General features: G+C 41.0%; 1 protein-coding gene across 1 annotated transcript in view; it reads left to right on the forward strand.

The window, feature by feature from the left end:
• Positions 1-13,404, forward strand: part of ABTB2 (ankyrin repeat and BTB domain containing 2) — a 143,583-nt gene that overhangs the window by 92,083 nt on the left and 38,096 nt on the right. Inside the window, exon 3 of the mRNA XM_026099973.2 lies at positions 1,037-1,247. Within this exon, the coding sequence (XP_025955758.1) occupies positions 1,037-1,247 (211 nt within the window). The remainder of the gene's footprint in view (positions 1-1,036; positions 1,248-13,404) is intronic.

Raw genomic sequence — 13,404 nt, forward strand, 5'->3', positions numbered from 1 at the left:
CTTTATTGCAAAGCTCATGTAGAGTTTATAGTGCGCCACGATAAAAGGAGAATAAAGAGGGTGTGCCCAAAGCAAGCTTGTTACACAAATGCCAGCCTTATGTGACTAAAGGCTCTCTGCACAGCTGGTGGCTTGTAGTCATTGCTCTGTGAACTTATTATAATTCTGCAGCCTTTACAGTCCTTTCCTGGCAGAAATTATGTAACAGAGGCCTCCTCCTTCCACTGAGTCCACTGGTACTCTGACATAGAGGCAGGTTTGCTAGAGTTCAAAGACCAAGAGAACTGAGCAGCTCAGAAAGCCCCTGGACTGAGAATCCTTTAAGGCTCAGGGAAAATTTTTGGCACAGCTTGTGACAATCAGCATAGTAAAGACAGACTTTTTAATAAGAGAGTCAGGTCTAGTTATTCTGGAGAAACCTGCAGCTAAGGTGAGAATGAGAGAAGCAGACCCGTAAAAGAAGAGATTTCTACGTTGAATGTCATTAATCTATCACAAGTGCCTAGCTAGGAGGGTAGAACCTGGTAACCCATTTGATTGATTACGATAATCTCGTAACATAAAATGGTGAAGCTGGAGACCAGAACAAAGTATCTGTATTGGTGCCACTTGCTTTGCGTTGTATAAACTATACTCCCAGCTCAGGCAACAACCACTTTACAAAGGTGTCAGTAGTTTTTTTAGGCAGTCAAGAAACTGGTATATATGATTGGAAAGAGGAGAAAGACAACATTAAAACAAGATGGAAAAATCGCTTGTAAAGCTATCGTTATGATTGCATGGTGATCGAGAGGTGTTTAATTCTGTATTTTCTACCTAATAACTTGTAATTTGAAAGAAGGTTAAATTGCCCTTACAGCAGCCTGCAAAGTGGCAGTTTGAGGGCAGCTGTTAGCTTAGCGGAGGATAAAGAATATTTGCACACAAAGGACATTTCTCTGAGCTGTCAGAGATTTTATTTAGCTGAAAAAGCATACTTAAAAGCATTATGAATGAATAGTAAAGTGATGCTTTTGCATGCTTTCTTTTTCTGCAGGTGATTTGGTATCACGAGCAATGCACCACATGCAGTGCTTGAACACCCTCCGCCCAGGCATGAGCCCAGTTCGGCAAACTCGGCAGCAGCAACCAATCTCCTGGTCCCCTGACGCTCTCCACACCCTCTACTACTTCCTGCGCTGTCCACAGATGGAGTCCATGGAGAACCCCAACCTCGACCCTCCAAGAATGACCCTGAATAATGAACGGTATGTAGGTTGGTCAACTGCTAGTACTCAGGAAGTTGAGCTAAGAAGGTCTCCTTTTGTAGAGTAACTGCGTGTACATGAGCATCTTGGGCAGTTTTGCAGGATGCTACCCATCAGGCATCAGTTATTCCTGCAGTCAGGCCAGATTATGTTGTCAGCCTTGCCAAGTTTATGAAGCCTTGGAACTGGAACTGGAAAGTGAGCTGCTTTTTCATGCAGTCTTTCCAAGCGAGGCATATACTGTATGTTGCCAATAAGGCTTGTCTAGAGACGCTGCCAAGAGTACATATGGTTGCCTAAAGCAGTAGAGACCTTACCAAAGAAAATGTTAACCTTCTGAATAGCACCAATTAATGATTGTCATCATTCTTGGGAAGAAGAGTGTCGTTTGCTGTGGAGAATTTTGAAGGAATTTATGACCATTCTTCTTAAGGATTACTTCAGTTGATGTTATGTGTCTGGTATATAAAGAAATTTATATATGAAGCCAACAACTAAACAGAATATGCAGTGGATCACCCTACCTCTGCCAGCATCATACCTGACTCTAAAAGTAGGCCCATTATTAGAGCTGTTCGGAAATTTTCCAGCGGGATGTATTTTTCTGTTAGAAACCTCCCCAATTTCCTTCCTGCCCAGCTCCTTGGCAGTCTGCCTGACCGGTGGGAGCTGAGAGCCTAGGAGCCCTCAGAGCCCTGGCCACAAGTTGAGTTCCTTGACAGGTCAGGCAGACCCTGTTCTCGTGCTCCTTAGCTCAGAGGCAGACTGATACGCCGTTGCCTTGCAGTTGCCTTGTGCGGAGACCCAAGCCTTCCAGGACTGTTAGGATTCCCCCAGTTTGAAATAAATATCCCATTTTGTATTTAATTCAAAAGTTTTACCTGAATGGAAATTCTGGTTTCTGACTAATATTTCCTAGTATTTATGCTAGCTTACCCTTTGGATTTCTTTTAGCCTGCTAGACATCAGGCAGTTGGCTGTGCGCTGGCCTTCCCCAAAAGCAGCCTGTGGTTGGGAAGTTTCATAGTGTAGTGAGGTGTTGAAGCCTGTGGTGGAAGCCACACTCACAAAACAAAAAAGCAGGGTGCTTGTTGGACAGGAGCAGGAAAAGAGCATCTCTGCAGCTTTGTAGATAATGTGGTTTCTTCTTCCCCAGCTTGGGCTTTAGTGGGCTCAGCACCTGCTTCTAAAGTTGGTATAAAATCATAGTAACATACAAAACAATTCAATTTTTCAAATACACAGTCTTTCTCTTTCCTGTAACCTTTTGCCCAGATAGGGACTATGGTGCCTTTTCCTCTGCCCTATGCTGGGTAGCCTGTTTCTGTCCTGGGCCACTTCCTAATGGCTGCCACTCCTAATTGTCAAACTGCATTATCTTCAATCTGCATGGTTTTGATGCTGCAAGTCAACCCGGTGCCATGCAGCCCTGCATTGGCCTGCCCTCAGGCTGTTGGCTGAAGTCAACAGGACTGAAGGCCCTGTTTATAGCTGCATTCTCCACGACCGGAGACGTGGATGATGGCTTCAGAGTCAGAGCCTGGCTAGTCGGGAGCAAGGAGGCCCCCTGAGAATAAAAGTGGACTGAACTGTCTTCTTTTAAGCTGAATTTCCAGGCCACAGTGTAGAAAAATGGACTGGACAAAACACACCTATATAATTTCAATTTTGGTGAGTTACTTTAAGCTAAGGAAAGCTACTGATAAGGAAAAAAAATGTAAAATTGTCATCCTTAAGTTGCCTGTTCTGCCGTAGCTTTTTGCATATGGCTGGTCTGTGTAGCTACCTCCAGTGGTCACTTGTTTTCATTTCCTCTTGGTAGCTAAACTGTTTTTCTGTACTTTATCCTGGTTCATCCTGGACCTACTTCTGTGAGGCCTCAGTCTGGCTGGAGCTCAACTGTTCTACATGGTTAAAGTGATTGTTCTTCTGTTGATACCCAATCCTTCCCCAGAAGAAACTGCAGTTTCAAAAAGAACAATCTGCGGGCAGAACTGTAGCAGCAGAGAGAGAGAATTCTTGGACATGTACGAAAAACCAAGAGGAAATAAGTGAGGTTAAGTCAAAAAAAAAAGAAAAAGAAGAAGGCATAGGTACACAATGCAGAGCCCATTGATAGCCTCTGTTTTTTGGGCTCACAGATCTTAATCAAATCATATAGACACTGTCCAGGCCGCACCTAGCACAAGATTGTTTACTTTTCATTTCATGTTTGCATACTGCAAAAAACAAGTTTTCGTGGGACCAGATCCTGTTAAGCACCATGTGCCACTAGCTCTTCACAGTTGTAGAGTTGACGCTGCTAAGCAGCTTGTAGCAGAAACGTAGATCAAGCTTTCCATATGGTTTGTATTCTTTTCAATACTCTCCGTATGATAATGTTACTGCAGTTACTTGATTCATACAGTGAGGATAATAAGTTAAATCGCAAGTGCAGTCATCTCTCCAATTGCTCCCAAACAATCCTCTTGCTATGGTTCACTGGACTTTTTTTTTTTAAAGCAGGCTGCAATTCTATTCTCTTTTAAAATCAGTACTGGATCCTATAACAGCTGTTGTAAGGGAAATTTCTGCTGCTTTTTTTCTGACCAATACTTAGCTGTAAAGGAAATGAAAGGGGATATATTAAAATGGAGCAAAAACATTAGGAAAAAGAAAACAGAACATGAGGACTATCAGGTTATACAATTAGCTTTGAAAAGTTTATGGAACCTGAGAATTAAATTAATACTGCCCAATAAAACATCAATGAACATCCAACTCTATCCACATTATTTAGCATAGCCAGTGGGATAAATATTGCTAGCAGCACTTTATACAGGAGGTTGTTTACTCTTTCCCTGCTCAAGAGGAAGGACAGCTAAGGCTACATGTGAGATACCAGACTGATGGAGTGATGGATGAGGGCACTGAATTGCCTACTCTGGCTTGGCAAAGCTGAGCAGGCAGTTATTTTGTTCTTTTCTGAGCTGTGCTAAATCAGCTACAAACTCTGCATTGCTCTGTTGTGCATTTATGTTCTCTCTGGAATATACTTGTGATGTGCACTGCAATCCCAGTTTATTTTCTGCTGAAAAAATTTCAATGACAAACAAGGACAATAATACTTGACCTATCCTGCATTTATTTGTGCTTCAGTTCCTAGACTGCAGTATATAAATACATCAGCACTGAATAACAATTTGAAGCTTTGCAAAGAAGGGGGATGGCTATTAGATCTGCAAAACTGGTAAAACCCTATCCTGATTTTTGGGCAGATCTGTGGGCCAAGTTGCTGCCGTGGAAACTGCAGTTGTTAAATACATCTGGGGATCTGACAGCCTATTATCTATTTTACTTTCTGTTGTCTGTCATCAGCTTTCTGTGTGTCATACTGCAATGCTAAGTGCCGCAAGAATGATAGCCATATGAGATCTGGAAGGTCTTTAATGTGCTTCCCTCCAGCATGAAGGCAAGTACAGAATTCAAGTTCTGAAACCATCTCTAATGGATACCGTCATGCCAGAGCTGCTGTAAATGCCTTTTAAAAACCTAGCCAAGCTTCTGAACGTATCCTGCAGCAGATTGTTTGAGGTATTAGAATGTACACACTTGCAGTTAGGTATGCAAGGCACTCCAATAAACAGAGACGAGTTTAAACTCATATAAAGCTATTTATCTTGTCTTTGCTAAACGTTATGGCAACTAAAGCAGTAGCATCCTGCAGGAATGGGATGGATGTAGCAGTCTGTCTAGAGCTTGGTAGACTGAAGAGCTTTCTGGTTTAGACTCTGATAGGCAAATGTTTTTGAGTGCCAGTAGATTGAATCTCTGGGAATTTTGTTGGTTGGTTTTGTCTGGTTCTGATAGGTACCTCCAGGTGAAGGCACTGAAGCAGCAGAATTGTTGAGCAGAATTAGAGGGAAAGCACCCAAGTATCTTAAGCAAAACACTTTGAGACGTTTCCACAGTGAGTGCAGCTGCTTGCTGTCTGAACAAGCCATGAGCCTCTTGGCACCCCAAACTGACCTCCTTTGCTGCACGGGCAGTAAACCATCTGCTGTTTGGTGTCAAATAGGCCACCTGAGGAAATGTTTTGCAAACACAGTGCCACTTGTGCAATACAATACTTTGGCAAACCAATTAGACCCTGAGGTGAGAGCAAACTGCTTTGCTCAGGGACAAGTACCTAGCTGCCTGAAGGCAAAGAGCTTGTCATCGGAGAGAACATCCGTCTGCTGCTGCCAAAAGCGTCTATGCTGGGCAATGAGATTTTCTGAGTTTCTCAGAGATCAGCGCATGTATTGTGCCAGAGATCAGACTGTGTTTTTGGACCATGAAGAGTGAGCAGACGTGTGGTGCTCTCTCTCTCTCTCCACTCTGTGTCTGCTCAGTTTTTTTTCCCATTGCTTATGTCAGGCTGCCTGAGCTTGGGAGCGCTCTGCCAGGTGAGATCAGATCCCAGGGCAGCAGAGCGTGTTTGCTGGGATTGTTTGGGAGACTATGACTTGAGAAGGGCCATCCAAAGATGAAACTTAGTTTCTTTCTCCCTTCTTCACTTTTTCCTAAGTGGAATACAAGACCCTTGCCTTATTTTTAATGGTGTGTCCAGGCAAGATTGTTCTCTCAGTGTTACTTACCTCAGGGAGTATTTATCTGCAAAAATTGAAGTCAGTGCTATAGTCTCATTTTTACAGATGGGTGGACTAGTCTCCCTCAGGTTAATTGACTTAGCCAAGATGATCGGCCAGCCTCAAAGTAGGAATAGAGACCATTGACTGTCCTTACCCTTCCAAGAGGACGCACGATCCAAAAAATACAGGTTATCACATGGGTACAGAAGTTTTGTGGGAAAGACAGCATGATCTAATACTTCAGGCAAAAAGCTAAATTCTGTTTCCTATTGTGTAGCTGATTAGCTACACAAAACGTGTCTTTCGTGAGTAGGCTGAGCTTCCTTCTCTTCCAGCTACCCTCTTTAAAAATTTATAATCGTGTTTGCCTATTGCTGATGTTGTTGGTCTGTAGAATGTTCTAAAAGTAATTCTGGGATGGCCTATCATCAGTTTCCGTGGATCCAGTAATGTCAGAGCTTTCTGAGCTATCCAAGTTGCAGACGTGCCAAGTTTTACACATTGTCCGGGTCTGCTGGTACATTATTTTATTCCAAATGTCAGTGAGCATAAAACAATTTGCATCAGCAGAAGCAGACAGACTGTACCCATCTGACACCGTCAGTGAAAATCCAGTAAAACAACAGTAAAATAGCGAAGTTGATGCCAATAAAATTGGGGGCTTCCCATTCTGATGGAAATTCACTGCTTTTAGTCTGGGAAAGCTGTATACACCGTATAAAGCCAACTACAATCACACAGGGGCTACCTCATAAGAAAAGAGAAAGCTTTATTCTCTTTTTCAGGACCCGGGGTCTGAATGCTTGCCTCAGATCTTGCTGCTTCTCTAGAGGCTTCTGTTTTGGGAAGTGTTTGTAATTGAGGCTAGCATCACTCAGTTTCTCCCTTGCTGCTCTGAAATCCTTCAGAAAGGCTGTTGATCGTTCTGCTTTCAGCTGACTGGTTGCTTTTATCTACAAAGTTCAAAAGTGACCTAAAAATTTTCCTCCTTCAGACAGGAGTCCTCCCATTACATCTGTCGCCTCATGTGATCCAGAGTCCCTGAATAAATAGGCAAAACATATTCTTCAGTAGGGTCAAGCAGGAGAAGTGGATTAGTGCCTACTCTCCTGTGCTGCATTAGCCGGGCAGGAGGAAGGAGCTGAGCCAGCCACTACTTGTGCCTTCTCTCTGTGGTATATTTCCAGCAATGCCTGCTCTCAAACATTGTTTATTGGGGAAGGATGGGAAATGCATCTGATGCTGCCAGAAGAAAGAGTCTAGCTCTTTCATGCTATATTTGAGCATTATTTGCTCAAATGTTCTATGCTTGTAATATTTGAGCTAATGATTTAAATAGTTATTAGTTAGAATATGTGATATTTGTCTTATGTGTCTTATAATCCAAATTTACTCTGTCTAGCATGGAAAGTAGAGATAGGTCAAAGTTAGTAATTCCTGATGCCGTGTCAAAATCCTGTCCAAGCATCCTTAAATCAATGGTCCTCAAGTTTGCATCTCAGCCTATTGTACTCTTAAATTCAAATACTCAGATTTGAAGACTAAGATTTGAACAATTCCAGATACAGTGAAGCAGTGGTGTTAAGCCCTTATTTTATTTTTCATACTTCATAAAATTCAGTCTGTCCTCAAATAAAACAGAGAAATGCCACTGGCTTTTAGTGAGACAAAAATGATTTCTGAGTAGTTTGCACATGTCTTTTCCTAGAGTGCTACTTTCAAGAGTGCTACTCTCAAGAGTCCTCTAGCTCAGTTCCTTACCAGGTTTCTTGCAGTGGTTGAAGCGAATAGCGCACCCCCATGTTTTCGTTATTCCTAAATCAAAGTGCCCATCTAATGAAGATAGCCACCTCATCTTATTTTTAAATTTCTTATTTTGATCTTGCTCAATACCTTTTACTTGATGATCTCTAGATTTATAATTAGCAATAATTAAAGCCTTCAGTTCTCTCCCACATAGTTAGCTATTTTCTTTGTCTGTGTTCAGAAAATGTCTGGCACATTATATGTTCATCCAAAATGACTTCTGACAGGAAGGATTTGATCACATGGATCTTTCTCATCTGAAAAAGTATACAACAATATCAATTCATAGTAAAAAGAATACTAACATCCTAGTTACTAGCACGAATTGTCTGCAGAAAGCCTTGCTTGGTGTTGCATGGACACCCAACTGACAGAAAAGGACAGACAACCAGGAATAACCTGTATAGCCTGTGGCTGAGACCTGTTTGCTTGAGATGCATCTTCAACCTCTCTGGAAAGTATCGCTAATTTCAGAGATAGTTAAGGCTTTTAAGGAAAAATGTTTTCTCCAGATGGATATTTCCAGACTCTCACTTATGTGTCATGAGGCTTTTTTCCCCTCTACTTTTTTAAACTGCAGGTTATGGAATTTTACTAAGTGCAATAGCTATGTCATAGTCTGCCTTTTAGATTTATCTGTGTCATTGTCTTTCCTAATTCAGATATTTACATCAGAATTCTTTTCTTTTACAGCCATATCCCGTTGTTATCATGGCTCATCAAGAACAGAGTTTAATACATTTAGTTCAATGAGCTGTGTCTTTGAAAAGCTCTGCAATAAAATAAGTTCTGGGATTTCTTGCCAGAGAGATCTGTTCGCTCTACAGCTACCTCACTAAGCACATGAAATAGCACCGCTATTTCTCTCTAAAACTAGCATCCTGATGTATTGTCCTGTAGTTTGTTTAGAAGTCCATTCTTCTCTATTCTGACTGGAGAGCAACATCCTGCTTTACGGTGTGTACTGATGGGTGTAATAAAGTATATAAATAATAAAAGTAGAGAGTGATTCAGGCATTTGTCTAGAGAGAGTACAATGCTATAATCATATATTCATGTTGAACAGTACTTAAATCCACCTTTATTATCCTTTAAGTCAACAGGATGCTTACAGAAAGACATACGTGTCCATGAGGCTGTTACAGTCGCACCACCATGCAATAGTCCCATTGATTTTTTCCAGTGCTATTTAAATACAGATATACTGATTAAGATAAAGGAAAATAGAACTAAGCCTTATGTTGATTTGTGCCATTATGGTATTGTTTGTCCAGAGTGGGCATAAAAATATGTCCCCCTTCTTAAAAAGAGAAAAATTCTGAGTTTTCTGTGCTATTTGCTTTTGATGATTTGATAGATTAATTAGTAGATTAATTTGATAGATTTATTAGTAGATTAAGAAAGCTATAAACAAATAACATCAGATTCCTTCACCAGCAATGAGGAGAGAAGCTGTTTCTATGTATTTTTGCAGCTGTTTAAGACTTAGACCTGTCAATGTCAGACTTGATTGTGATTTTGAGATGTTCATTCACTAGGAAGATGAAATGAATGGCCTTATTTCATAGAGGCCAGTAAGCTACAATCAACGTATGGTATTTATTGATTCAAATAAAATGTTCATTGGCAGTCCTGACACTGACCTTAGGCAGGATTACATATGTGTTGAGCCCATACTAAACAGTCGCGCAGTATATTAGTATCTTCCACAGTTTTGGGAATTGAGAACATATAACACTTAACAGGAGGAGTAAGTAACTTTATTGGGCTTGTGGTGAGCAATTTTCACCTTCCTGCTCTGTGCGGTGGCATCTCAGTATGTATTACAGTAGTGGTATCTACCCTCTGATGTCTTAGCCAGAAGAAACACAGAAACACTTGTCATCTATCTACTTTTTAATAGAGTCAAATCCCATGCTAGTGTTGACTCCTACATATGAAGTTCCTGATTCTCTAACTGAAAGGTGGGTTAGAGATCTGTGCTGAAATGCTTGTTTGTGTATTATTTTTTTGTGCAGAGGGGGTGGGGGGTATGTTCTGAGCACCATAGGACTGGATACGTTAAGTGAATGAAAAATAAGTCATATAGTTAAAGCCAATGGGTAATGGACAGTAGTTGTGTCCATGTTCTTGGTAATATCCCTATGTTTACCTGACATTATTTACTGAGTTATTGTTAAATCTCGAAATTTTTTGAAATGGTTAAACGGTTCCTTTCTTTATAGTTCAGAGGTTGTAAAAGTAAAATCTGGGGAGTGACTTTGCTAGTAGTGAAGGGAATTAATTGCAAACCTTGAGGATCACATTCATCCTCACGTAACTCTGCTGAAACTGGTAATGCAGTCTACTCTGGGTTAGATTTGTTTTCTGTCTTTATGTTATTTATCTAAACAAACATTGCCCAACTTTAAAAAAAAAAAAAACTCTGTGTGCCTCACACCTGGGACTGTCTAGCCTTTCTCCCATATTGCTGGCTGTCAGCAATTTGTAATGTTACTGGAGTGTCTCCAAAGTAGCCTGTATCTTCTGATCTTTCCAGGTTGGAGCAGGGGTGTGGTACAAACACAGATTATTTAAATTCTTTGCAAAACTGCAAGAAGAAAAATCTCATTGTACACCAAATTGAACTACACAGAGCAGACTTCCTGGAGAGTAAAGAGACTCCCCCCACCGCCTCTGTCAACCTCAGCCACTCAGGGAAGGCATCACAGTTGAACAAGAGCATCCACAGTGAAAGAAATATTCGACCCTAGTGGCTGTGTCTAAAGGCATGTGCCAAAAAGTCAGGCTTTTGAGCTGTCTTGAAGCCTTGCTGTTGAATATGTACTGGTTCCCAGGGGCTGTAGTTTAGGATGGTGTGTGCAGCCATCTCAGATGTCACCGGTACAAGCATGCAGGGGGACAGATCATCTGAAAGGTTGCCAGGTGCAAATGTATGACTCTCTAAGCTGAAACAAGCACCTGTAAGCAGATAAGCTGCCAGTGCAATCTAGAGTAGACGTGCCCACGGTCCCCTGACTACAGGGGCTACCGCAGTTTGTCTTCAATTCAGTATTTGTCCAAGAGAGCTTCAAGTGATACGTGTTGCTTGGCAGTAGCAGTGGGGTGAATGATCATGGTGGGTTTCACTGGATGTTTAAAAAAAAAAAAAAAGAAAGCTATAGCTTTTTAACTGAACAAAGACTGGGATGAGAAGGAGGAGAGAGAAAGGCCACTGGTCTTCTGAACCTGAAAGCTGTGGACACTGTGGACCATAGGAATAGAAGCATAGATACTGTAGCAACAGCTGGAGCTGGTTTGATGCTACCCAAATGTTCATATTACCTGTCATTGCTAATCCACCTCATTTCTGAGCTTGTTTTCAGCAAGCCACAATTATGTTCCTTTGATCCCCAAAGGGTTCAACTAATCTAACACAATAGGGATGCAGATAAATAGATCATTGCAGTAGGGATTGCTGAAGGAGTCTAGGAGAACCACATAAACTATATTTGCTGATTGTATCTAAAGATCATTAGTAGATTATCAAGGTGCTGCCTACTTTATATTAAAATGTAAAAAAAAAAACAACAAAAAAAACAAACAAAAACCCACCTAATCTGTTTTGTGCAGCTCCAAGTAATTATTAAATACTGTATTACTATATGAACTGAATGAACATCAGGTCTGTGAATGTACAGGGTTGGACTAGACTGCCTCCAGACGTCCCTTGCAAGCCCAGTGGTTCTCTTTCTTTGAACATGACCAAGACTTAACAAAACAGCTGTGCTTACTGAGTGCCACAGAACTGTCAGTGATGACAGTTTTGTAAAAAACAAGGATTTATTGCCTAAGGAACTACATCCCTGGGCGCTCTTTCTGGAGTTCACTTTCTTCATGAATATAACTTTTAAACTGAAATACAGATCCTGTTTATTGATTTGCTGATCTGAAAAAATGAAAAAGTTGGAGAAGCAGAGGAAAAACATATTAATTACATGCCCATAAGATAGGCAAGATGGGCAGGTAAAGGGAAAGGGAAATGGAAAGATCGTTTGTCGTTCCCTTTCCCACTGTGAGACCATGGTGCTTGGCTTGGTAGTAAAATATCAATAAGAATTATATTGAATTTGGTTATGTGATTTTAAAAAGTCTTCCTAGCCTAACAGTGTACATAGGCATCTTACGAATAACTCCATGTAGCCACAAATGATTCTACAATGAAAATATTAGAAAGCACATGTAAATTAAGTGTATGTAAAGCATACATACTTTGTGCACAGCAATGATCTATAATCTGTAATGTTTCCTCTGTGCTGAAAGAGCAGCTGAGTGGATATGTGGAGCAGTCTCAAATACATTTGCGAAAGGCATGGACAAACTCAAGCAAGTCCAGCGAAAGTCCACGAAGAGACCGGAGTGTCTGCTATATGAGGAGAGGCTGAGGGAGCTGGGGCTGTTTAGCCTGGAGAAGAGAGGGCAGGGGAGGCGGAGATCTTATCAATGTGTATAAATACCTGACCGGAGGGAATAAAGATGGAGCCAGGCTCTTCTCATTGGTGCCCAGTGAAAGAAAAAGAAGAAATGAGCACAAACTGAAATACAGAAAATGCTATTTAAACATTTAAAATGTATATATATTTTATTTATTTATTTATTTATTTAACTGTAAGGCTGGTTAAACACTGGAACAGGTTGCCCAGAGAGGTTGTGGCGTTTCCATCTTTGGAGATATTCAAAACCTGACTAGCCATGGTCCTGGTCAAGCTTCTCTAATTGACCCTGCTTTGAGCAGGGAGTTTAGAGGAGACAATCTGTAGAAGTCCCTTCCAATCACAACTGTTCTGTGATTCTTTGATTATAATTACAGCGTTTGTCTCTTAAAGTTGTTTTATGTGTGTCATCCTGGTAACCTTCCCATCTTTGACCGGTATCAGGATGTTGTTTGCTAGAACTGGCTATTCAGTTGGACAGCAGGCAGTTACCACCTAGCTAGAGAATAACAAGGTGTTTTTCTGGGCTTTGTTGTTCAGTCAAAAATATTATGGAGCAGTCTTCTGTAAAACATTATTTTCTATTTTCATAGGTGTTTTACAGTAGACCTCAATGCTCACTGGAATTGCTGGAAAGACCGTCTTTGAGCTAAGCAGTCCCTGGCCAATGTGCCCTATTTGTAGAAATGTTTGAAAACTGAATAAACGATCATGGGCTCTTTTCTTTAGCAATGAAGAGATAATAGCTGTTCTCTGTCTGCATGTGTGTGCTGCCACTCTGCAATTACTATGACTGTAGTTACAGCAATTACTTTAACTACTGTAAAGATTTCAGTGTTAAGTTCTTGGCTTCTGCTCTTGAATTTCCATCTGTTCAGATTAAAAAAAAGAAGGTGCGAGAAAATGAGAGCCTGGCAAGTTAACTGCTGGTATTCTCAGGGCTGGTACAAACAGAAATCTTCAGTGCCTGCAGGCACCCTCTGTTGTGTGTTGTTTACTGTTTGCTAGTTCATGATGAGAAGACTAAGCAGCAAGCTAGCATCAAAAAGGGAAAAAAAATTAATCCAAGGAAACTTAAAATAAAACTCTTGCAGCCTGTTTTACTAAGAAGGCATTACAGAGATGCAGAGATGAATAAGGCAAGGTCTCCTGGCATTTTTTTCAGCTTTGGGACAGCGACTTCCCATTGAAATAGTGGAAGACTGTGAGTCTGAACTTCTCTACTTGACTCTTGCTAGTTTGCTGTCATTTGACATCTGCCTGTCT

Source organism: Dromaius novaehollandiae, chromosome 5, assembly GCF_036370855.1.
Source record: "Dromaius novaehollandiae isolate bDroNov1 chromosome 5, bDroNov1.hap1, whole genome shotgun sequence".
NCBI classification, from domain to species: domain Eukaryota; kingdom Metazoa; phylum Chordata; class Aves; order Casuariiformes; family Dromaiidae; genus Dromaius; species Dromaius novaehollandiae.